Source organism: Lepidochelys kempii, chromosome 7 (genome assembly GCF_965140265.1).
Source record: "Lepidochelys kempii isolate rLepKem1 chromosome 7, rLepKem1.hap2, whole genome shotgun sequence".
NCBI lineage: Eukaryota > Metazoa > Chordata > Testudines > Cheloniidae > Lepidochelys > Lepidochelys kempii.
The window spans coordinates 82,081,597-82,107,404 of record NC_133262.1 but is presented as its reverse complement, the minus strand read 5'-3'; the positions used below and the strand labels follow the sequence as shown (position 1 = coordinate 82,107,404).

At 38.0% G+C, this 25,808-nt stretch overlaps 1 protein-coding gene across 7 annotated transcripts in view; it reads right to left on the bottom strand.

Moving 5' to 3' along the window:
- Positions 1-10,171: 10,171 nt before the first annotated feature.
- The window catches only part of TET1 (tet methylcytosine dioxygenase 1), a 132,145-nt gene continuing 116,508 nt past the window's right edge, over positions 10,172-25,808 (bottom strand). For 4 of the 7 annotated variants that reach the window (XM_073353482.1, XM_073353487.1, XM_073353486.1 and 1 more), the window contains one exon: positions 19,237-22,121. In XM_073353482.1, the coding sequence (XP_073209583.1) occupies positions 20,980-22,121 (1,142 nt within the window). In that variant the 3' untranslated portion in view covers positions 19,237-20,979. Of the gene's footprint in view, positions 17,755-19,236; positions 22,122-23,595; positions 23,688-25,808 lie in introns of those variants that run through there. The other 3 variants (XM_073353481.1, XM_073353484.1, XM_073353483.1) reach the window with 3 other exon arrangements.

Genomic DNA, 25,808 nt, shown 5'->3' with positions numbered 1-25,808 from the left:
CAGGGAGCTAGTTATTTCACTGCACTTATGATGTGTAACCCAAATAAAAAAACATGGAGTTACATTTCTGTGCTATTCCTTAGCTACGTAAGTGTTATTACTGGAACCTGTTCTCTGTAGTTGTTGATAGGTTTATTTATGCACCTTTTTCAAAAGATCAGGGGGAAAAAAAACAGATTCAAATACATTTCCAGCTATCCTACAGTGCCAGGGAAACCTGCGTTTCATCAATCAAAATTAAGGCAAGTATTTTTTTCCTTTACACGTGAAATCATAAAGAACAGGAATAGTTTACAATCTGCTGAACAAATGAACTATGTTGTGTTCTTGCACAATAGTTTTTATCTGAGGCTTTTCTTTAAATTGCATAATATACTGAAGCGTTATATTCCCTGAATGCATGAAACACCCATTGTTAAACATTTTGGTACATGGAATTATATTAAATATTTGACAAAAGTGTGTCCTTTCTGGCTTGAAGCCACAGACAAAAGAACAAAATCAGCATTAACTCAACCTTCCTTATTATGCTTAGGGATTGTAACTCATATGTAAAATTACTGTTAGCCCCTTTTACCTGAGTGGCTTATCTAAGATAAGGGCCCAGCAGGTGTTCCAGTTGGGAGCAGAAACTGACAAGGGAGTCTGGTATTTTCTTCTATGCAGCCTGATTTATCTACAAGGAATATACAAAGTCCTGTTTTTCTGAACACAGTAGGAATCAAATAGCATGTGACAGTTCCTCTTTTTGCTGTTCCAAACCTACCTTTTCAGCCAGCATTCTGTACCCAAAAAGCTTTTCCTCCTAGGTTTAACTCAAGGCCTCATTACTGTGCTTCTAGGCTGTCTGATCGGCTTTCTCCCTTTACTTCTCTGTTGTTTCTGTCCCACCCACACAGATAATACCTTGTGGAACTCTCTCCCCCACAAAAGTCCAAATTACTGCAGGAGATAATATGCTCTTTTTGTCTTTGGTGGGGCTGTCACGCACGTATATCTTAAATTAGAACTGAAGATCACAAAAGCTCTGTTGAAGTTTAACCCCTTAACATTATCCTTTTATTTTTCAGAGCTGTGAAACTAGGTTACATGTAATGATCTGCCATAGAGTCTCAAAATGGAGTAAGCTAAGAATGGTGTTTGCTGTCTTAGCTTGGAATTTGCTTACATTATTTGGGTTTCCCCATTCACAGTGTAGACAGTGTCTCTGGCTACACCTTTGCATTTATCCTTTTTGGGATGGATAATTTGCATGACTAGTATGGATAAACTGCCTCCCACTAATTTTGGTGAGAAGAGCATTTAAAATGCTGATTAACAATTGCTTCAATGTTCTGTTCAATTTGAGTGGCTAATGAAATTTACTTTGACGCTTTGTTTTCTTTGGCAATTGTGAGATGTTTAAATTCTCCTTTTTCCAAAATAATGTGTGGTATTTATTTCTAATCCCTTTAGGTTGCCCTATTCCTTTTAATTTCTGTTGATGCTGACCATGCTTTGTTTTTAAAGGGCAACTTTATTTGTTCTTTGAATTCTGACTTTTCCTAGCTGCTTCTTCCAGGCTGCATCCTTCCAAGTTACATCTCCCAACACAGGAGTACACACAGATCACAGTCCCTGCAAGAGCCCACTTGCAGTGATTGCCCCCCTGTATTTTAAGGGGCCATAAAACTTTTAGCTCATTCTTCCATTTCCCTCATTACATAAGTAAAAAACATGGCTATTTTTAAAAACAAACTTAAAAACAAATACAAATTACAACAATTTATTACTTTTATTATATCTGTAAACATTAGGAACCCATTTCTAAAACTTTCTATTTGAGTGTCTTCACACATGTATGCATCCTATACTCCAAACCACATTGCTTTAGTGTATGACTTACATTTTGCTTTGTAGAGGAAAATTTCTACAGGTTTGATAAGTTAGCCTAGCACTAGATTTGTAGGTGATCTTTGTTCAAAACCAATGAATTAAGAATCACTCTTTACATGTCTGCCAGTCAAAATCTGCATGCTTCTGTCATAGATAGCAATAAAAACCTATTTGTGTATGCACTTTACTTTTCTGTTTTTGTCTACCCTGGTTGTCATTCATCGTGAACATATCCATGCACAGGTGTAAGGAAAAGAGGGCTGGAGGCAGCAGAGAGAGATAAGGGGTAAAGAAAGGGAGAGCAGAAAATTTCTGCCATTATGTTACATCTGCGAGAGGAAAACTTTTAATGACACCACCATTACTCTTAGACTGCTCCTTTACAAGTCTGGAGTTAGATAGAATATTAAATAAACTCCACCATTATTTCTTAAGTATTTTTTTTAAACACAGAAGCAATTTACAGATTAACAATTCAACTCGTTCCAGTGGGGTGTTAATAAAGCACTCATTTGTGGGCCAGATTCTGATACACTTACTCATGTTGAGGGGTTTTCCACTTTCAGTCATTGATTTCAGTGGGGCTACTCATGCACTATGGTGCTAATCAGCATGAGTAAAGGTATCAGAACTTGCCCTAGAAAGATCACTTTTATTACAACAGGCATATTCTGGGGAGGAAGGGGTTGCCTTGCCTTGTCTCGCCTTGGTGTGAAAGTAGATACTGCCCAATTCCTAAGTTCTTGTGTTTGTGAGCATAACTATCACAGAAATGCTTCTCTTTTCCCCTGTAATTCCAGATCGTGTTCAACCAGAAAAAGAAAATTCCCCAAAGCCTCCTGTCCTTCATCTATATTTGTGTACTTTTTCACTGTCCACTAAGCCAATAAAGGTATTTTGGCTATTACTATGCCACGGAGGTAGGAAGGATGATATAGTAGATAGGGCCCTGGACTAGACTCCAGAGACCTGGGTTCGGTTCCTGACTCAGTCCAAGACTTCCTGGGTGATCTGATCATGTAATCTATCCTATTCTTGTCACTTTTTTCTTTAAATTAGAAGTGTATAGATAGGAGAAGACAGGGTTCCTTTCTGAAGGAAAGTCAGACTATCTGCAGGATGGCTGAACCACAGCCCACAGAGTTTTACAATGCAATTCAGAGCTGCCTTCATGGTGTGACAGTGTAAAAGGGTGAGCCTGCCCTGTACTGCCTCCTGCTAGCCAAGTATGTCTCTGTGGCACCCTGCCTCAGTTTCTCTTCTTGCAGGGCACAGTCCAGAGTTAAACACAAAATTTCCCTGCTGGGGTTCAGCTTTAGTAAATTCAAATAAACTTGAAACAAAGGCTCTCTGACCTGTAGTCTCTTCTCTTGGTTCAGGCATTGCCCGGACCTCGTTCCGTGGGTCCCATGTTTCTCAATCCTGGCCTCCCTTTGGCTTCAAGGGTCAGAGGTTGCATAGTGTCTCCCCTTGGCTTCAGGGGCCTTGGGTTATTAACCAAGATCAGATTACACAGGAAGTCTAGGGGAGGGGGTGGGGCCTCTGGGAGGGAGCGGGGCTAGGGTGTTTGGTTTTGTGCGAATAGAAAGTTGGCAACCCTATGTGGGTTGCATGATTTTCATTCTTTGTGGCTTGTGTTTTTGAACTCAGCACCTCCTCTAGCAGCTTCCCCAGCTGCTTCCTCCAGGAACTCTTTCAGCAGATGCCTCTTTCATTCTTTCCCTTATCTCCCTGGGCTAAGAGGTCCACTGGTAGCAGTCCTTCCCCTACTGCTGTCTCCTCCATTCTTCGTATGTGTTACAGTGAAGCAGACTTATCTACTGAATATAACTGCCACCTACGATATTCCCTGTACATTTATGCCACTACACTCTTATCCTGCTCTAATAGTAGAGCTTTTTTAATGTTACCCCACTTTCCCAATACTGTCACTAAACCCCTCATAGTATATTCTGTCACCTTAAAGCATCTGAATTCTTCAGAAAGAGCCTTTCTTTCCTGGATTCAACTGCTTCTTTAACCTTACATGTGTTACATAGCCCATCTTTGTGTCTCTGATCAATAAAAATGATTGTTCAAACCACAGTGACTGGTTAACAGTATAAATACAAGTACTTCACTGATCCCTTCATAACTCTGGAGTAGTGCATTATCCTCTCTTTAGGGCACACTTCATAGAATCTTCTTCCTCTTTTCTCCTTGATCCACAATTCTTGCCATTCCTTTTCAAATCCTTTTCAAAACTAAGTTCTTAAATTCCTCCTTACTCAAAGGAATCTATATCAATTTCTCCATTTTAAAGTTTTTTTTGCTTCTTTATCTGCCATTTCATTGCCAGGTATCCCAGTGTGTGCTGTAATCCAGGCTAGTATTTTGTTCATATTGAAGCACTATTGTAAAAAACAATATTTAATGTATTAGATCACGCCTGCTTTCTGAGGTACCTCCTTTAATTGCCAGGATAGCTGATGGGGAATCTGAAAAGATAACAGGTGCAGCTAGGCTTTATGTCCCTTATCCAGTTGAATGCTAATGTTACTCCTGCCAATTCAGCTGTTGTAATAACTAAAAAATTATATATTCTTTGAGATTTCATAACTCCAGTCTCAAGGATGGAAAAGTCTGCTACCACTTCACCTATTTTTCATCCCCTCCTCCATTCTGAGGGAAGAGACAGCTGTCTTCCCAGACTTCTTTGTCCTGATTGGCTGGGAGAGATGGGAGCCTTGCCCCACCCACTCCACAAGGCTCCTGGTCCCAGGCCCTTACACTATAAACAGGTGTTGGATTGACCACTAGTCCTCACTACCTTAAGGAGACAGTCACCCTGTTACACTCAGTGAGGCTGTGAGTTTCATCGTGATCCATCTTGATGTAGCAGATTGCATTGCCAGCTGGTACTCACAGCTTCCCCAGATAAGAACTCTGTATTAAAAATGAGGGTGGCTGCATTCTGCTCTAGTTTATGCCAATCAGATGCAATCCTTAACTAGACGCATATATTAGTGCACAATCAGCCTTCTCTACAATTGTTGTTAAGAGGTAAATGGAAGGGGACTTGCTGCAAACCATAAGAAAAGCTCACTTGCCTCACAACTATGTAATATTCACCCAGATATAACAAAACTCAAGTTACCTGAGTTGGCAAAGTTCCTACAGCTGACAGGTGGTAGAACCAAGTAGCCAAGGTATGCTTACCTTTAATAAATATAATAAATGCTGGAGGAAGTAGAAATAATTAACTCTCTTGCTCAGATAATCTTTAAAAGTTTCACACAATGATTTCCAAATTACACCCACTTCCCACAAAGTAATTTTCCAAGTCAGTATACCATATGACTTCATTTTATATAGCATTGTTCATACAAACTGTATCCCATAATATTTCACAGAATTAATTATTGCAGTAATTGCCTGGTTTGATCACTAACTTCCATGGAATTACAACAGGGATGACTCAGCCCACAAAGTTAACATAAATATATTAGTAGAGAAAAACGTTAAAAGGAGCAGACAACATGGTTCTGGATGAATTTTTGAATTAGATGAAAAGTAAGTGAGAGAGGGAGATTGAAGGAGAATGAGGCAACAGAGGAAGGCTGCTCAAGATGGCGGCTATCCTATAGAGGAGAAGGCTTTTACTCTGGGCAATGAAGACCTCTCTTCACAGGGAAGCTGAAGTACAGACAGCAGTGCAAGTACAGTCAAGGTACAGATTTTTGCATAGAACCCTGCTAGGTTCAATTAATATTTGGACCAGCTGTTGCCTCAGTTATGGAGCAAATCCTCCCAAATGCTCTGATTAATAATGTGAATGAGCTGAAATGATAAAGTCTTGAATAAAAACCCCATACCAATGGAATCAAAAAGAAGTGACAGGTTTCTTTAAAAAAACAAGGAATTGAAATCTAACATGTTTCAGTTAGTTATTTAGAGGCCATTATGTGGAAACAGGACAGAATTATATTGTAGTACAGGAGCAATACAGCCTGGAGACATCTCTGCTCTGCAGTAGTGGACTGTAGGTCACAAAGCAGCAGGACAATCAGTAAAATCCTCTTTCTCCACCCAACCCCTTTACTTCACACACACGTCTGGAGGCTCCCCTGCCAGCTGCCATGGAAAGTTGGCTTTCATACAGCGGAGCATGCTGGCTTGCCTGTGCCTGCTCGTTCTATTAAAGCCACCTGCCACCACATAGATTTTCTTTACTATGTATAGAAAATACATTTGGTCTCAATGGCTTTGAAATTTCAATGTCATGTTCTCACTCTGACTGTTTATGGGATCTTTTGGAAGGAAGTGACCTTCTGAAGGTGTGTCTGTGCCTTTCACTAGGACAGGTTCTGCTGAGCCAACAATTGGTTCACAAACTTATGAATATGTGTTTGTTTTAATGTAACATTTTAGTTTAACATTTGGTTTTAATCAGCAGACTTCATTTGGATCTTATGATGTCCTCAAAGGAGGAGAGTATGGGAAACCCTGTTTCTAATTTTGCTTGAGAGGAAAGTTATTTCATTATTATTATGAATATTAATACATTTCATGCAAGCCACTGTCTTCGGAGAGTCAACAGTGTTTTGGGATTTGTTTGGATTTTTTTGATCAGGGTTGGTATGTGTTTGGTACTGCCCATCGGCTATTTACAAGAGACAGTCAAGGGAGGGTACTAGGACTAGTACCCTGATTGTGGGAATAGCCCCTGGGAGGTTGTCTGCCTGCTTCCCCAAGCTAGCACACATTTGAATACTTTAGGAGAAACCTACTACCTCATGGGGCTTTACTTGGTAAATCAGGAGCCATTTTGAACCTGGGAAAGGCTTTTTCACTTTCCCATCTGTAATCCCATGATAACACAGCTGCATGGGGAATGGAGTCCTTACATGCCTCTGTTCTGGCCAGTTTATGGAGAGAGACCCCCCTCTCCACCTTTCAGATCTGAGCTTCTTTCCCTGGAAGATCAAGTGTTTGTTGGCTGAGAAGCAGAGTGGCACAATTCCTATTCTGCGGCTGCCTGCATTCTGAGCTTCCTTCTCTGGCAGAGTCAGGATCTGCGGGGCTGAAAGCCAGACAAGCCCATTTCCTATTTTGCTGCAGCTGGAGACCTGGCTTCATTGAAGTAACAGGCTTCTCCTCATGCCCAAACATGCTGCAGGGAGTCCCATACTGAGCACAGTGAGAGCTTCTGTTCAGGAAAAATACCCCAGCAAACACTTCCTCAAGGTAGGAGGGCAACGGAGAAAAAATGTAAACTATGATTTTAAAACCACTTGCCCATTAAGAATACAAATTATTTCCTTGCAAAGGGGACGCTTGCTTTTGCCTTTTTAGACCTGGAATCTCTGCTGTCCGGAAGACTTACCCCTGAGCAGGCAGCGGGGGGTTCTCCTCTCCTTGGGAATCTTCATGCTCCTGGTTGAAATGTCTCATGACTGCAGCATGGTGAGAGTGTTGAGGACCTGGTGCACAGTCCAACTCAAAGCCTCCTGCCCTGACAGAGTGAGAGCTGGGGCTTGAAGCAGCAGGACACAGATCATCCTGGCTTCTGAAAAGCTGTCTGTAACACCTCTTGGACTATCACCTGACTCAGTGCTTGCAGGGCTTTTCCAGTACTGTGGTAGGGGCGCAGAGGGAGCCTGCTGAAGGGGGGGCTGCACCTGAGGAACCAAAGGGCTATACCTTTAGTGCTACAGAGTTTCCTCCATTGAGGGACAGCAGAGCTAGAAGCTGAACCAAAGTTGCTATTATATAAAAAAGGATACAATTTAATGTAAAACAAAATGGTCACAAGAAACTGAACAGCCACCTTCTGCAGCAGGAGGCAAAATTTCTGGTGGCCTAAATCAAAGAGGTGCAACTCCGTCCTGCAGCCTCTATAAGCAACCTTGGACCTCCTTTGAATGGCACAGGTGAGAAATACTACCCATTTGTCAGGAGAGCAACTGGGCAGCAGAATATAGCAGAGATGAAGGTTCAGATTCTGCCCTTTGGGAGAAGTGCTTTTGTTAAGAATTTTGGGTAACTTCTGTGTGTTATACAAGCAGAAGCAGTTCTACCAGGATTATGACCATTCAGAAAAGTGGATCAGATTGTGAGCAGATGGTGGAATGATTTAGATTCTTCTTGAGAAAACACAGGGTCATTGTTCAACCAATAGCTAATGTCATGTCTGGGATTAGATTTAAACATTTTTTTTTACATTTACTTCAGTGTGTCATGGATCCAAAACACGTAACAGGCTTCCTTAGTAGTTTTTTTTTTTTTATATTAAAGCACATATGTCAATTCTTAACCCAAAATAGCATTAGCTAAAGCAGAATTTTGTTTGTGGTTTAAAAAAAAAATCAGGTCTGAGTTTAAAATTCACTCTAGTGCAGGAGGTCCATGCAAAGCCCTGCCGACTACTTAACCCTCATTTTAAGCTGTAAGTCAAGTTTTGATGCATGTAGGACTTTGTGTGCCCTTTGCGCTTGGCAGAATTTAACCCTCAATGAACAATCTTTAGGATTATTCTACAATGGATTATCTGGAGGGATATTTACAAAAATATGAGCCAACAATATTCAATGGAAATCTATCTATGACCAGCATAAAAATCATTAAGATATCACAGACAGTATTTGAACTGCAGTATCATGCTCCATCAGACTAGTTGTTATCAGATAGTGGGATGCTTCTAAACACTGAAAGATAGCCCCTACAAAAAAAAATTAACTTGGAGTTGCTGCAATAACTAATGTAACTCATATGCCAAATATGTGACAAGAACGCTACACTTTAAAGCCCTATGAGTCTAACAAATTAAAGGTACATAAATATTCTATTACCCTTCAAACATGTTTTACAATATTGACATGTGAAATTCATCTTACGTATTCTGATAATTAACTGCCTCCAACTCTTGACATAAAGTGTATATTTGGCTGTAGAAAATATGTATCTGTTGAAAGAGTTGTTAAGTATGATGTGGAGGTAAAGTGGGGGCAAGGCTGGTGGATCAGTCACTGTAAAAAGCCACAGGCCTGTATCCGCCCAGATTGGTAAGGAGCCTTCCTGTAACTGAAACCTCAGACAAGTAGAATTTCCTAACTTTTGGGGATTCCAGTTTTCAGAAAGAACTTGATAATACAAGCTTTTTGGACTGAATTTTTTAATTGGGAAAAAAAAAAGAAGAGAAAAATAACCTGAATGGTCACAGTCTCCTCAGATCAGCAGAACAGAATTTCTTTCTACATAGTACTGTATTAATGGAAGTAGTGAGAGGAGAGCATTGAGCCTGAGAGTTGCTGTGGGACACTTTTTGCAACAATGTTGGCTAATATTTTTGTCTTTTTTGCTGAAAAACAAGAATTCAAAATTTTTGACCACATCTGTTGCGGCGGGGCCTTGAACTGGATACCTCAGCCCTGCAAATAAACAAGCAGGGATTGGTGAGGGAAGGGGCAGGAATCCTGGGAGATACTGATTCCACTTGCTGATTCCCCCATCCAATGCAGCTAGCCCAGAGGGTTAGATGGGATCAGACTGTACTCCTGGACTCCAGCAGGGGTGAATCGGTCAGTTTGTGTTCACCATAAATAAATACCCAAATATAACCAAAAGTGTTAATGATAAAACTGGAAAATTTTGTTGGGAAAATACTTCACAAAACGGAAAGTACTTTTATAAGAAAACTAATGACAACTACTTGTTGTTTTTTTTTAAACAACTTCCTTAATAAGATTAAAAGGAATTGCTTTTATTTTACTAATTATAAAAGAGAAAAGATGGATTCAGTGTACAGAATCCAGAGACTACCATGATTTTGGTGAGCATAACTGCTTCCCAGGCCCATCATATTAGGCTGAAAGTTTATTAGCATCCTCATAGGTGCTACAATACTAAACTATTCCTAGCTATGGAATCAGTATTCATTGCTTGATTAAAATAAAAGTTTACATAAAAGTAAATTTCAAATACTATTTGTTTGAGCAATAAGTTCAATTATATGGGTGTAAGATTTTGTTCTACATTACATACTATGGCCTTGATCCTGGAACAAGATGCATGGGATCAGGGCCTATCGTTGCCCAGTCCTCCTGTCCTCCTTAAATGACTTCAACATGCATTTTGTCTTAGCAGGATCGGGCCACATATGATCAGGAATCTACTCTTTTTATTTGTGTTTGGAAACACAAAAATAATATTGTTTTGAAATGTATATTTACAAAACAGAAAGATTTATTAAATATAGGAAAGAAAAATTAGACAACTGAGTGCAAAATAGAAGTATAAAATTTATTTAAAACCACCCACAAAGTTCTGTGTAATCAGGAATGATACAATTTGTAATAGTCTTTTTTTAAAAACTCATGACAAGATTTAAAATATATTTTCAATTACAGTATTCATTTAGCCTTATTCAGTTAGGACGATAAAAAAATGAAAATTTACGTTCTAAACAGATAATGAGACACACAAGAAAAATATAACAGAACAGACAATTTCCACAACAACAATCTTTACATGTATGTTTCAACACTATTATCAACATTTCAATGCATCTTGCTACATAAACATGAAATTGTGTACAACAACTGCTTGCACCAAAAACAGAGTTTAAGTAAGTCTTTCAAGTAACATGCAGTCACAACTCACAAGTCTTCAAGTACTGCTGGTAAGAGTTCCCTTTGCTGCAGAGAAGATTTCAAGGGTCAGATACTCACTGATGTAAATCCACATAGCTTCTCTAACTTGAATGGGGCTATGTGGATTTACACTAGATGCGTCCCAAATGTATGAGAAATGAAGTAACTTTTAAACTTTCTTCTGTACATACTGTGACATAATGAAGTGCTTTTTCTTTCTGTTTTTTTTTCTCCTTTAGGAACTAAAAATATGTTAATGTTAAAAAGAAAATTGTATTTTGTCTTTCAAAAGTTATTTCATTTTTTCAGGTCTAAATACAGTAGGTTGATAACACCAATAAACAAAACAACACCACCAAATCCCTAAAACACAGAAGTTCAAAGCTGCAAAATAAATATTAAATGCATTCCATATAAAGAAAGCAAGAAATATACAGACTATATTGATCAAACAAAAATCCATTTTTCTCCTTTGGCATACTGTACCTTTTTAGTTTTTTGATAAAAGTCAGGAGAGAATCAAACTGCATTCTCTGAATGTGACATTGTAGCCTTAAAAAATAATGTTGTTATTATAATTATTATAATGTCTGGTAACGTCAAGTTTTTAAAAAGCATTTATGACATATCATGATATTGTGACGTTACCAAGAACTGTCCTCTTCCAAACTCAGCAAAGAAATAGTAGAAGAATTAAATGTTAAAGTATTAAATGTCCAATATTAATACTTAAAACAGATTTTCTTTTAACTTTATTGGAATATACAGTTTGCCTCTCTGGATTTGTAATATTTTTTTTAAACTTGGGAGATATTTTGAGGACTAGAGGCTTACAACATTCAAAATGCAAAGGTTGCCTTGTGTTTTGCTAGAATTATAAAGTGACATTCACAAAAGTAAAAAGAAGTCTGTTATAGTGATGTACAGTATCACCACAGTTTAGACATGTAAAAATGAAAAGCAAATGTTTTTTTCTCCTCAGCATTTGTTTATTTTTAGGGGACCATTTTATAATTCCAATACAATAGTGTAAGCTTCTGAGGCTCAATACTTGCTAATGCAAAACTCACACTGGCTGCAATGGAAGTTTTTTCATGACTCAGGCATGCAGGACTGGGCTAATGGTTTTGCTGTCTAATATCACCAAAATTAGGGTGGTGAGAAAACTTTGGCTTTTAGCTTTGTGCCTCACATTTCCCTCTAGTGTGGCAATATTACACAGTATAACAAACCTCACTGGATCTTATGTCAGCAGAGAATGGAGCTGGGTGAATTCTCACAACCCCGCTTCAAGTGGTCAAGTAAAGCTGTCTAATAATGATAATAAAAACATTGTGAATAATTATTTGAGGAAAAATTGCTCAAATTTGCAATTTTTATTATTCACAATCCTACCAGTTCTATAGCCAGGGCACTAATTTGAGGTACAAACCCCTTACCACATTCTTTTTGTAGGCAAGATGGGGAAAGAAGGTCAGCCTACAGTTGGATATCCTACAAAAGAAGCTAGATTAGAATATCTTTCTAAACTACATTTCTAATTTTCTCTAAACTAAACACCAGTGTAATGGTTTGGATCTTGCTGGCCAATATGTGTGCAGTAGAGATATAAAGAAGATCATCCATTGATGATTGCACAGTCAATTTTGAAGCTTGATTCTCAGTTACACTAGGATTTCTTTACACCACCCTGGTAGAGTAAAGACACCTTACTATGTGTCAGTTTCATTCACTTCCACTTTAATGTCATTTTGTTCTCTCAGAGTGGTGTTAAAGGGCCTTAGCGTAAATGAGAAAAAGGCCCTTTATTTTTATATTTAAAAAAACTTTTGCATTGTAATAGTATATAACAAGAAACAAGTAAGACATCGAAAATGTTTATCGAACAGTTCATAAAATCTTCCACAATACAGTATGAAAATGTTCTGTGGCAACAGTTGTGATATCGATTAAGTGTCAAATGGTTGACATCTATTCCAATAAGAAAAGGAGGACTTGTGGCACCTTCGAGACTAACCAATGTATCGGAGCATAAGCTTTCGTGAGCTACGGCTCACTTCATCAGATGCAGCGAGCTGTAGCTCATGAAGCTTATGCTCAAATATATTGGTTAGTCGCGAAGGTGCCACAACTACTCCTGTTCTTTTTGCGGATACAGCCTGACACGGCTGCTCCTCTGAAACCTGTTCCAATGTGACGCTACAACAGCAATTTTTTTGAATACATTCAGTCTACTGCATATGACATCTCTATGTAGCTTAATTGTCAATTGTGTTCTACTTCCTACCCACAGAAAATTTTGGCATCTATTTATAACAGCATTGTACCCTTTGACTTTATGTGGAAGGCCGTAATGGCATACAAAGTGGGGAGAACAGTCGAGTGATAGTACAGCCACATTTAAAAATGCTGTCAACCTGAAACAGTGATTGATGTATGACTCAACATCGAAAACCATTTAAGGCCCAATCCTGCAGTCACTGCAAATAAATCATTGGGAGCTTTAAGCATTTTAGAATTAGACACCAATGAACACTGTGTCACTGTACCATCAATTTAACTTCATTTGCATTAACCCTGCAGGTTCTGAATCACACAACAGTACAACTTATCTTGATATAGCAGCCTTCATTCAAAGTGTCATAAAATGCTTAAAAGAAAGAGGCAGAAGAGAGAAGACTTTCAAGCTGTGCACAGCAACTCATAAAAGGAAAAATGACATGGATGAAGATCCAGTAGGAGAAAAGAAAACAGTTAACATTAAAAGTGATAAACATGCAAGTGTTCTTGCAGATTAGCTATGGTGGGGGAAGAACTGAAGGATGCAGTACTGAGGATCTAGTGTCATTTGTAGGCTAAAGAGAATGGGAAGATTTGGGCTAAATTGTGGCTTTAAGCTACAGCCCATTTGGGATGGGGGGAAGTAAGAAGAGGCTGGGGAATAGTAGGAGTCCCAAAGAGAATTTTAACAGAGTGGAGAAGCACACAGCAAAGCTGGAACCCCTGTACCTTTTCACAGAGTGCAGTTTGTGTTCTACTCCTTCCTGCTCAAGCCAAATCAGCCCTGCTTGCTGCTGTGAAGGGAGGAAGAAAAGGCAAATCCATAACTCCACTCCTCTTTGGAGAGTCTAGGGCCAGTGGTGGCACTAACTTTTATGCAGTCCTTGAACTTCCCACTGGGATTATGGCTGATCCATGAACAGGGACAAACAGAAGACACAAAGAAGCACCTTCTCCCGCTTGTGGGTCTTTGCAGGGAGAGTCATAATCTTATCTATTATGTCAAGATTTGAACAGAGTAAATCATACAGAAGGAAAGACAGAATGCCAGAGATGTAGCAGTACAAGCAAAGAATGATCTTCAGCTCTGGAGAGCTGAGTCTGTGGGCAGAGAAGAGGCCAATACTGGCAAAACGGACTTTGTTGACTATATGTGGATAGAGGGTCAGAAAGGTAGGATGCCAAAAGTTTATGAAGAGTTTTGAAAAATAAATGGACAGTTTACAAGTGGATATGAAGATTGATAGTGAAGGTGAAGGGGTGGACTGAAATGCCCCTCTTTCTTGTAATGAAAAAGTAATTTAACTGCAGCATTCTGCACTCCATGGAAGAGTTAGGCTATAACAGGATGATAAAAAAGGCAACTATCAGAGTTAAGACAGAAAATGATTGACATGAAATATAGATTTTGAAAGAGTTACATTAATAATAATTTCTTGTAAATTTCAGAGGTGGAGATAAACAGATTTACAGACAAGGAAGAGGTGAGATTAAAAAATAAAAGTCAGGAGCAAGGCTGATGCTTACATTGCTACCCTTGGGAGCAAAGGTCCATGCTAAAGAGAATTAGAAGACTTGTATGCAGGAAGTTATAACTCTTTAAAGCATTCAACAGCAGAAGGCTATAGGGTCACCAAGCACTGACAGACAAAATGGGTAAATACAGCAGATGAGCTACAAAGGAATCAAAGCATGAAATGAGCGAGTTGTAGAGTTCAGTGTCATCTATACAGAACAGAAGTTAATGCCTAGGGCTGAAGCTAGCAAATGAAATGTCCTAGAGGGAGAAGATGTAGTATACACTGAGAATTATCTCCATTATTTAGAAAACAAAGCAGCACACAAATGACACTGAAATATTACACTCAAACTGAAACATTTAACTAACTCCTCTGAAACATCTAAAATATTTTAATATAATGATAAAGTTAACATGAAGTTAGTACTAACTTTGAATCATACATCAAAGGAAATAGACGATCTCTAGCATAGACAGAGGACAGAGTCTGATCTCAGTCACACCTGCGTATATATGGAGTAACTCAATTGACTTCAGTAGAGTTACTCTGGATGTACCTGAGTGTAACATATCAGAATCTGGCCCATAACATTTAGAGGCTATTCCTAATCTTCTACATACTTGTACCTAATTAAATATTATTAGAGATTTTTTGGTCCCTGGGATAGCCTCAAGTGATACATATCTCTCCTCTGTCAGAGTCCCAGGAAAATAGCATTCATATAGTTTTACAGCAGCATACATCAGTACCATATAAACAATATAATTCAAGACAATTTTTCTAAAATATCAGGTGATCCCAGAAAACTCTGATCTGTGGTTTCACTTCTACTCCACTGAAATACTGAGCAGTCAAAATCTCAGTACTTTTTACACTGACCATGCTTCTAAGATAAGATTAAAAAGAAAGAGATGGATATAAATGTGCCATAGTTTTACATTTTAGTAAAAAAAGATTGTGTATTTAAAATTTGATATATCTAAATAAACAGTGGTGATATGGATATACAGTACCTAGGCAACCAAGAAACGGCTTAAGGAGCAAGTCAAGTCAGGGTTCACAAGCTGCATGCGGTTCTTCATAGCCTGGTTTATAACTATTTTGGGCTTCATATATCCGATTAGTCCTCCACTTGCTCTATCTGGATCTGAGGCAGAGTGAGCAATTATAGCAGTGCTCACGTCTCTGTCCAGGGTACATGTATTAGGCAGATCAAAGTAAGAGTGACTTCTCTTTTTCCAGAGGCCAGTACAGATTGGGGCAGACAGAACAGAGAAGAAATTGATTCCACAAGAGGAAGTGGAGGAATGGAATTAACATACATCAGTACATAGTGACATGATGTGATGACACATCCCTATCAAACAGAAATTGTTATGGCACAGAGATTGCAAGGCAATGCCAGAATGTCATAACACAATTATTGTATTTCTTTGCACTTTACTTTTTGATGATAAAGTGGCCTTATAGCTGTTACTGGTTGAACAGCCACTTGGTTAAATTAGAAGAGTTTCCATATGTGATTGGCCTCTTCCTCATCTATAATTTCACAATGCGTGATCAAGGGCTTTTATAATGTGTTATGGTTAGCCATCCAACTCTTCCATATGTGAGAAATAAAACACGACGACAATTTTACTGCAAAGACCTGCCAAAAAGATCTCACTACTGAAGAAATGCTATTTTAACTGCCACAGTGGATGTGAGAGGTCATTCATTTAATACTGCATGAATATCACAAATGTTGATACATGTAAATAGTCTGAAAACTGGCATATAAATTAATTTTTCAAATATTGGGAGGGAGTACGTGTCCATACTACAAGCATTTCTGTGCAAATTTCAGAAGAAATGAATTATTTATGCAGCCTGTAAATTAGAAAGCATGTTTTATCACTCGGCCTGACCAGGTAGCTGATTTCACACAGAGTCATACTGATCTTCCCCCGTGTAATTTAAGGTAGGATTGTGCCCTACATTTTAAATATAAAAATGCAAATACAATTTCGTTTACAAGGTTTCCTAAAAATTCTACATTTAACTAGAAGCACATTAACATATTGGCCCAAATCCTACTGTATTTGCATCTGCAGAGCTCCACTAACTGCAGAGGGGTTAAACAGATGTGAATGAGAGTAGAACTTGACCCACTAAAGTTAGCAAAATACTGTAATGGTGTTTGAAAGGTTTTTAGAGGAGAAAACAATTGTGTGTTATGTATACTAGTAAGCATTAAAAAGTTGCTTTTTACCTACAGTTATCACACCATATTACTTCAGATACTAGAGTTATTTCCTATTTGAAGCATAGGGACACATTCTGGTAACTAAGCATGACTTGTTTTAATGGTGGTCATTGTAAGTACAAAACATTGACTTATAAAATCAGGATTATTTGCAGAAAGATATGATCACATCTTAATTGTAGCTTATGAGCAATTAAGTCTTTGTATGAATTTTGTACAGTATTATTACAATATTTGAGGTGAGCTGGTCATATGGCCTTATAGTCATACTCTCTGCTACTATCTGTGGGTTCTAAGTGTCAGATCCCAGCTTGATCCAAGGAATGAGGTACCTGCATGTGCAGGAGTATTGCAGTGGTAACACTCACAGTTTCAATGGGAGCTATTGTACTATTGCAACAGTGACCCCTGAGAGTCAAACAGGAGTGATACTCTCTAGAGAGCAAAAACAACAAGGAGTCCGGTGGCACCTTAAAGAGTAACAGTTATATTTGAGCATAAGCTTTCATAGGTAAAAAACCCACTTCTTCAGATGCATGGAGTGAAAATTACAGATGCAGACATAAATATACTGACACCTGAAGAGAAGGGAGTTATCTCACAAGTGGAGAACCAGTGCTGACAGGGCCAATTCAATCAGGGTGTAGTCCACTCCCAATAATAGATGAGGTGTTAATTCCAGGAAAGCTTATGCTCAAATAAATCTGTTAATCTTTATGGTGCGACCGGACTCCTTGTTTTTGTGGATACAGACTTACACGGCTATCCCCTTATACTTGTCTCTAGAGAGCATCACTCCTTTCCTCCAAAATGAGGTGTTGTGATGGTGCAGGCCTAGTAGAGGGAGTGTATAGGGATATTCTTGCCGGAAAATCAAAGGTTACTATGTTATGTTGCAACAGTCCTTGGTGGTATACTGTGAGGTGATATAAAAGGTGGTGGTATTGGGGAAACAAACTGTCAAGAACTGTGAGTTAAAGACTTGGAGCCCTACAGTGCTGTCTGTCTATGAACAAAAACTCCTATTGAAATCAATATAAGTTTGTTACAGATCAAGGGAAGTATACCGTTTTTCCTAGCTGTTTTATCTTCAGATGTGCTTCCTGACCTGGCTGGCCAATCTGGAAAGATCCTGCTTCTGCAATGTGCAGGAGGTCAGACTAGATGATCATGATGGTCCTTTCTGACCTTAAAGTTTATGCGTCTATGACCGTGAGAGGAAGTCATAGAGCAGTTGTGTGGGATTGAAGGGAAAGAATAACTTAGAAATTTGTAACTTTTAAGAGGACAATATTTTTGCAAGTACAATCTTACTCAATACAACATTGATCTGTGTGCACAAGACTGATAAATATTCTGAAATGTTATAATAAATAGCACACAGCTGTAAATACAGTAAATAGATGTATTTCTCATACTGCAATATATTTACTAGAAAATATTTGCTTTTCAGACATACTGTTCTCTTTTAACATTGCCATTACGAATCTATTAGAGCTGGATTTCCCTGTTGGACTTGCTGAGTCCCTACTGATAGTCAACTGAGAAGTGCCTTGTAAAAGACAAACATACTTAAAGATGCCATTTAAGATGCACCTATTCTGCTTTTCAGGTATTTGAGGAAGCTGGTGTTTTCTCTATTACTTGAACTGCCTAATCACACACAAGCCTAAAGGTCTGGAAGGATTCAAACGGAAATTCCAGCCATTTTAATATTTCTTGAATTTCTTATAAGCAGAATAACAGCCCTGAAACTTTTCCTACTAAATTTTGAAATAAAAATGGTATTTAGTAGAATTGCTGAGAAATAAAGAATTCCTTCATTCTGCACTATACATGCATATGGCATAGTGAAATTATTGTGAAGTTATAATATGTCTAAATCTATCAGTGTTACCAGTGATACTTACTAGTAGCAAAGTAATCCTTCTGGTAGATAATTGACCCTGGTGCTAAACAAGGGTACTCAGATAGCAAATATGTTGTTGGAGCAACTTAGAATACTACTTACTGTATATACAGCTGTAATTTTTAGCCTCACAAAAAATAGACAAGTTTTAAAATGGAAATCTAAGGCACACAATATACCATAATGATTACATGTATACTGTACTTTACATATTCAAAAAGCAGAAAACTGCTGGTACAAAATGATGGCATAATATTGACATTTTTATTATTTATAATCCCTTCATATCCTGTACTTGAACTAACAGGCTTTAAACTAAAATTTGCAGCATATGGGGTTTTCACAAATTTTACTTTGAGCTAGATAAAATACAAAGAATGGGTCCAATCCTCCTGTCCTTATCCATTAAAATTCCTGTTAATTTCAATAGTCAGTCTACATAAGGATTTTAGGTTTAGCCCAATATCATTACATAGTGATTGCAACTTTAGGCCTTGATCCTGCAAATATTGAATTCATTGGACCTGCTCCTACCTGTAAGTATTTTCAGGATCAGGGTTCTAGTTAGCACTGTGTGTAAAAAATAAAATTCACATATTCTTTGTACCAAAACTGTAAATATCACAATTATTATAGAACTTTTAAAGAAAAAAGCACCTTGTCTAGGTATTAGATAAAGTGGATCTAGACATTTCAGATTACTTTTGTTACAGCACCACTGGATTATAGTATTATCAAGTATATTACTGGTATAAGTTCTCAATAGAAAATACTAACCTCAGTTACATCTATGGGATTACATACACTGTGAGTATTCACAGGTAAAATTAAGGTAGAGCTTGACCCGTAGGATCTTATCCCACAACCATTATGCACAAGAGTAGGCCTTATGTGGGTAGTCCCACTGACTTTAATTGGACTGAGAAGGTGAGTAAGGCTTGCAGGACAAGGTCCTTACTTAAACAACTTTTTTGTCTGGTGATTAGATGATTCAATAAATAAATAATAAAACAGAAATGAGGAGGAGAGAAGAATCAGAGAAAGAAGAGCGGGATGGATGCTACATTATTTCTGAATGGAGTGTCTACTTTTCCTCATTTAGCAAAATGTAACCATAATCATTTGGTGATGTGTGAATTTTCCAACTGAAATGCAGAACATAAATTCAAATGTTTGTAACTAACAACTGTTCCCATATGAAATGTATAAATAAATCATTGTTAAAAATGATACAAAACATGCTTGTAAAAAAAAAAACAAAAAAACCCACTGAACTGAAAAAGCATTCTTATTAGCTAGTGAACATTCTGGAAGAGAATTATCAAATAAGACTTGCTTTTAAACATTAGATATTGAAAATTTCTTACTTTAGTTTGTCACTTTTATAACTTTTTTTCGGAACAGAGTAAGGCAACTCTAGGGGGTACCTTTTTTTTTTTTTTTTAAATCCCAAAACGATCCTACCCCTGAGGCATTAGGAACATTTGGTTGTGTCACATAACTTGCAATGCTTTAGATGAGTCAGACTAATGTGCTTATTGCTCAAATAAATCATCATAATTTCTGTCTTTAAAAAATTAATTATTTAATTCCCCAATAGCAACACACATTGAACAAGATGTTTCTTCATTCCATATTTGTAAATAATTAAAAGTGTCTGCATTTTATTACTCTTCTGTTTATATGTAACATAAAAACCTTCAATGGAAAAAGGGAAAGTCTAAAAACAATCACATATGTCATTAGCATACATATTGCAATTGTAACAGTATGGAAATCTACACAGCAAGAACAAAATGATTTCTTCTGTAGAGTATGCACAAACCTTAGACAATATGATCCTCATACTATACTAGTTCAAGTTAATTTTAAAAATAGAAAGTGCTTTTAAAATATATATTTACAGCTTACAAACAACTTCCAGCCATCACTAGTGATAACTTCATTTTATACATTATGAAAACTCTAGAGAGAGAAAATTTCATTGGTTCTCTTAAAAGATTTATCTGTAATTTGGACTTTTTAGCAATGATTGGAAGTTGTTAGAGCAATGGCACCATGAAGTAATAATTCAGCTTATTTTTACTGTTTGATGTGGTCAAGCACCAAGAACTGTGTAGAGCTATCACTGTATAATTTGATTTTACATCATAAAATGTGAATCTGTTAAAATCCCTATAAATGACTTGTTCTGTAGTAAACAGATTTGATTTAAAGCACCAAAATATAATTTCCTAAAGGTAATAAACTGAATGATTCAATCAAGGTTAATAACCTAACCAAAATCTTCTTTTAGAACATATTAAAACTATACAATTTTTTTTTTTGCTTAAAATGTGCTCAAGCACCACCAAATGTTAAAATATAAAGTCACAGTTTAAGATAAATCCCCATTTTTACCTCAGCCTTAAAATGGTTGAGATGAACAAATAGTAAACTACACATGACTCTGTTCTTTAACAGCACCTTAAAGAAATACTGTATAACACTGCACCAAGGCAAGGCATCTGCTACTAAAACCTATGCCCAATGGTTATAGGGCCCTGCAACTCTAGTGAGGGCATAAGAAGACACTGTTATTACATTATCTTGAGTTACTGTTAACGCTCTGCGTGATGGAATTTGGTTGAACTCATTTTCTTCATAGAAAATCTCTCTGGTTTCACTGCTCTGCTTGGTTTTCCTGCTGCTAGGTTTTAGTTCAGTATTTTCAGTCCCTAATCTTTCTGCTTCTTTTTCCTTCTCTTTTGCTCTCTCAGCCATCTTTGCTTCCCACATTGCTAATCCATGTTTTGGCTCATTTAAATTTTTGTGTTGGTAGAAGACTAAAGAGATTCGAGTGGGATGACTGCGGTTTGGTTTCTTAATGGGTGTTGTGGCATGGAGTTCACGTCTTGCACATTCAATTAAGATAGAACCATGAGAAGGTGCCACAGCAACACCACCAATATCATCATCCAAAAAATTGTGCTCACTGTCTGACCACATTTCATCAGCTTTTTCTTCAGAATCCATTGGTTCTGCCAGCACATTTCTTTGCTTTTCATCGCTAGCTTTGGAATCACAAATCTGTTCTTGATGGGAGCCACCTTTTTCCACTGGACATTTATGAGACGTGTTAGCTTCATTTCTGGTTACATCCTTTGTCGGAGAGTTTAATGGTACCGACATATCACAAGGGTTGATCGATTGCGAAGGAGCATTTTCTAATTGCAGTTGACAATTTTGCTTGTCATCTGGTAGGTGTTCAAGTATACTATGCAGGGGGTCTTTAAGGGTTGGGTGGTCTGAAACAGTAATATCTGGAAGAATTGGTGGCACACCATTCCTCTTTTCATTCAGCAAAATTCCAGTATAATCTTTAACTGACACATCAAAATTCTTACATTTAATATAAGGTGTGACATGAGGTTGCTTACTACTGCATTCAAAATACCCGTAGGGAACTGAAAAATCTTGTTGAATATCAGTCACTGCTGTTATGCTAGGCTTATGTGTTAATGACGAATAAGGATGTAAACTATCCACCTTAAAAGGGGAGGAAGCAGTATATTGTTTTAATACAGAGCAACTTTTAGTAGCATTTGAAGTATGTTTCATGGCATAAAGGTGATCTGAAGTCTCCATTTTTATTCCAGGTTGCAAAGCATCTGTTTTGTTCCCTAAAAAAAAATGCATACCAAAATGTAAGTATCTTTTCCTTGTTCAGTTATTCAAAATATAGCTTATTATAGTGATGTTTCCCACTTGTTCAATAATTTGGAAAATATGGACAGTGACTACATTTTTTCAAAATGATCAAATTTATGTCATTGGGACTATTTGTACGACTTAAAAGCATGCATGAGTATTTGCTGAATTAGGGTCTTAATCACTTCATTACAGACTGATCAATGCTGGTGTATAAAACAGAAAACATGCATATATTTCTTGCCTAAATTATTTTATTCATCCCTCTGTGAAATATTCTTTTATCAAATGAGCACCATATGTAGAACTATCATAATTCAGTGACTGTTTTACCCCAAATTATGATCCAAGAAACGTTTATTTCAGCTTGTTTCCAATTCAACACAAAAACGTTCCTCTATTACAATAACTGCTTAATTAAATAGCGGATTATTATTCACACAGTTCAGTGGATTCATCTGAAGATATGATCCAGGTAAATCCATTTTTGCAGAGTGGCAACAACTGATTTGACTCTGTCTTCTGTTTGTTTGCCAAATTAGAGTGGTTCCAAATTTTGTCTGAAACATATTTGGCTCAATTTTTGTCTGTTCTTTAGTCATAGCTAGTCTTTCTTGACCTGTTGCAAATTGTGCACTTTCATGCGGTGCCCTCCTCAGCTGGCTTGTTCTTGTAATAAATAAGAGTTTGATCTAAAGTCATAGGAAAGACTCCCATTAGCTTCCATGGGCTTTGGATCAGGACCTGGAATTGTTTAATGGCTACCTTGCTGACAAACTGGCATGCCATAGAGAATTCTTGAACATTTTCATAAAGACAGGTTCTCAAGAAGTTTCTTCTGTGCTCCATAAATATATGGAATGCTCCAGTATCTGTCTAATGAATACTAACTATAGAAGTACTGTTTCCTTTAGTAAATGATGCCTTTCTAATTGGATATTAGTAGTACTGGAGATAGGCATATATATCTAACTAAAATGAAAGAAAAGGAAACTGAGGTACAGTGAACACATAATCCAATTAATACACAGGTGATTTAATTTATGGAGGTTACTTATCTAAATTGACATTTCTGAGTATTAAAAATCTTATAGTTCTTTTCTTTTAAAGACCCCCTCAGTGAAATACAAAATAAAACTACATTAGTCATTTACTTCAAAACAATACAGACGCCTTCCTAAAAATGTAACACAGTAAGTTTAGCCTAGTAATTAAAATGAAATCTGAGTGACATGGTGGGTACATACCATAAAATCAAGGGAGAAACAAAAATACATTTAAGTTTAGTAAAGACAGAAGAATCACAATTAAATGCCCAGTTGCTGGAAAGAATTTGACATTGCTTGGTGGTTACTAGTATATATTCTTAATCACCTGGCAGTGAACTCCAGTTGAAAAGGCAACTGTGCATGTTGAGACTACATTTGACATAGTGGCAGAAGTTAATATTTTCCACCTAGAGAATATCCATATTCAAGCAGAGAAACACAAAAACATATTTTTTGTAGATCTTGTAATATGTGGAGCTAGAAACTCCTCTGAAAATAAAACCAAAACAAAAGAGACAAGAGATGGTTATGACTGGAAAAAAAAATATTACAAAGGAGCCTGAAAAGTTAATTCAAAACTATTAGATACACAGAAATTATTAAGAGTACATGTAGGACACTGCTGTTTCCAGGGACCCTCTCTCTCCAAATACCAACTGGACTACTGGAGTTGGCCAGCATATTGCCCTATTTTGGTCTCACAGTTTGGGACCCATTTTTACTGGCATATAGGAACCAGCTGAAAAGCTTAGCTATAGAGCTTTTCATCTTTAAATTACTGGTTCAATTCTGCTTCAGCCTAGTAGAGACGACAAAGTCAGTACCATCTGATGGCAGTTTGGTGACATAAATGGAGCGAGCAAAGTCCAAGGACTGAATGGTTATGAGTAATCCTTTCATCTTTAGAAGTGATTCATTCAGAACAGAATACAGGCAGATTAGCAGGACTATGTGAGGAAGTCTGCTGAATCTCTACCTTTATTGTATTTATTCTGTGCATATATGATTTCAAGGGCTGTCAAAACGGGCATCTTTCCCAAGCACAAAAGTTCTTAAAGTATAGAGGTACTCAGATCAGGAGGTGTGAGGTATTTGCAGGGGTTAGAGAGGAGAAAACCTCATTTAGTACTTAGTCATCCATAAAGGACTGCCCAGAGCCAGTCACTATATATCAATGCTGCATGCATGCTGTACCTGCTCAAAGCAGCACCTGAAACATGGCCTGCAGCATAGGTGCCAACTCCATGGGTGCTACAAGGCTGGAGCACCCACAGAAAAGAATTAGTGGGTGGTTAGCACCCACTTGCAGCCAAGCTCCCCTCCCTGCCTCATCCCCCGCAGTGCCTCCAGCTTGCCGGTGGCCCCACCTATCCTCCCCCTTCCTCCCAGTGCCTCCCGCCTGCCGCGGATCTGCTATTTTGCAGCATGCAGGAGGCACTGGGAGGGAGGGGGAGAAGTGGGGATGGGGTGTGCTCAGGGGAGGGGATGGAACAGGTGGGATGAAGATTTGGGGGAAGGGGTGGAGTGGGGACAGGGTCTGGGGCTGAGTGGGGGTTGAGCACTCCCAGGAAAAGTTGGAAGCTGCCATCTGTGGCCTGAGGGTTGAAAAAAACTCTTCCTCATCAGCATAACAACAAACTACAATAATTTAGGGTCTCAGCTGAGCAAAGTATGTGCTTAACAAAGTTCACTCAATCTGCTTCTGCTACCACAATATTAAAAAAAAATGCAAATTTTATCTGATTGAAAAATTTGTCATGATCGTAGCAGGAATACATTTTATAATAGGAAGAAAAGATGTTTTATGAGCTATTTGTGAATATTCCAGTGAAAAAATAAGTAGAGCTAAGTTCAAAGGGGAACTTTGATCTTAATGGTTTAATAAACACTTGAAGAAAGTACTGTACTATTTACCATTCATTTTCCCCATAAAAGGTTTACAGTGATTTACTTAATGAAGAAAGAGGGGAGTAAAGGACTAAAAAAACTGAAATAAATATGATCAAGTTGCACTCTGATTATTAGTAGCATAAGATAAAGTCAGAGTATTGTATTCTAAGACCAAGAAGTCTGAAGACTTTGAAGAATTGTATTCCCAAACCAAAAAAAAAAGGCCTTTGCTAAATGGAGTTAAGGGCATGGGCACCACATTTGTATGTTTGGTGGTGCCCAGCAGTCGTCCCATCCATAGGACGGACTGGGGCAACTCCCTCAGGCCCCTTGCATTGGGGGGCCCTGCGCTTCAAGGCAATGCGGGTTTTAGGGCAGCCTAGGGGATTAGCGGGCAGCCTGGCGCCAGCAGCAGTGAGCGATGGTATGGCATCCAAGGATGGCATGGCATGGTATTGCCACCCTTACTTCTGCGCTGCTGCTGGCAGGGTGCTGCCTTCAGAGCTGGACGCTTGGCCAGCAGCCACCGCTCTCCAGCCTCCCAGCTCTTAAGGCAGTGCAGAAGTAAGGGTGGCAATACTGCATTCCCACTACAATAACCTTGCAACCCATCCCCACAATCCTCTTTTGGGTCGGGACCCCCAATTTGAGAAATGCTCCTCTTTCCACTGAAATCTGTATAATAAAGACCAGATTTCACGGGGGAGACCAGATTTAACT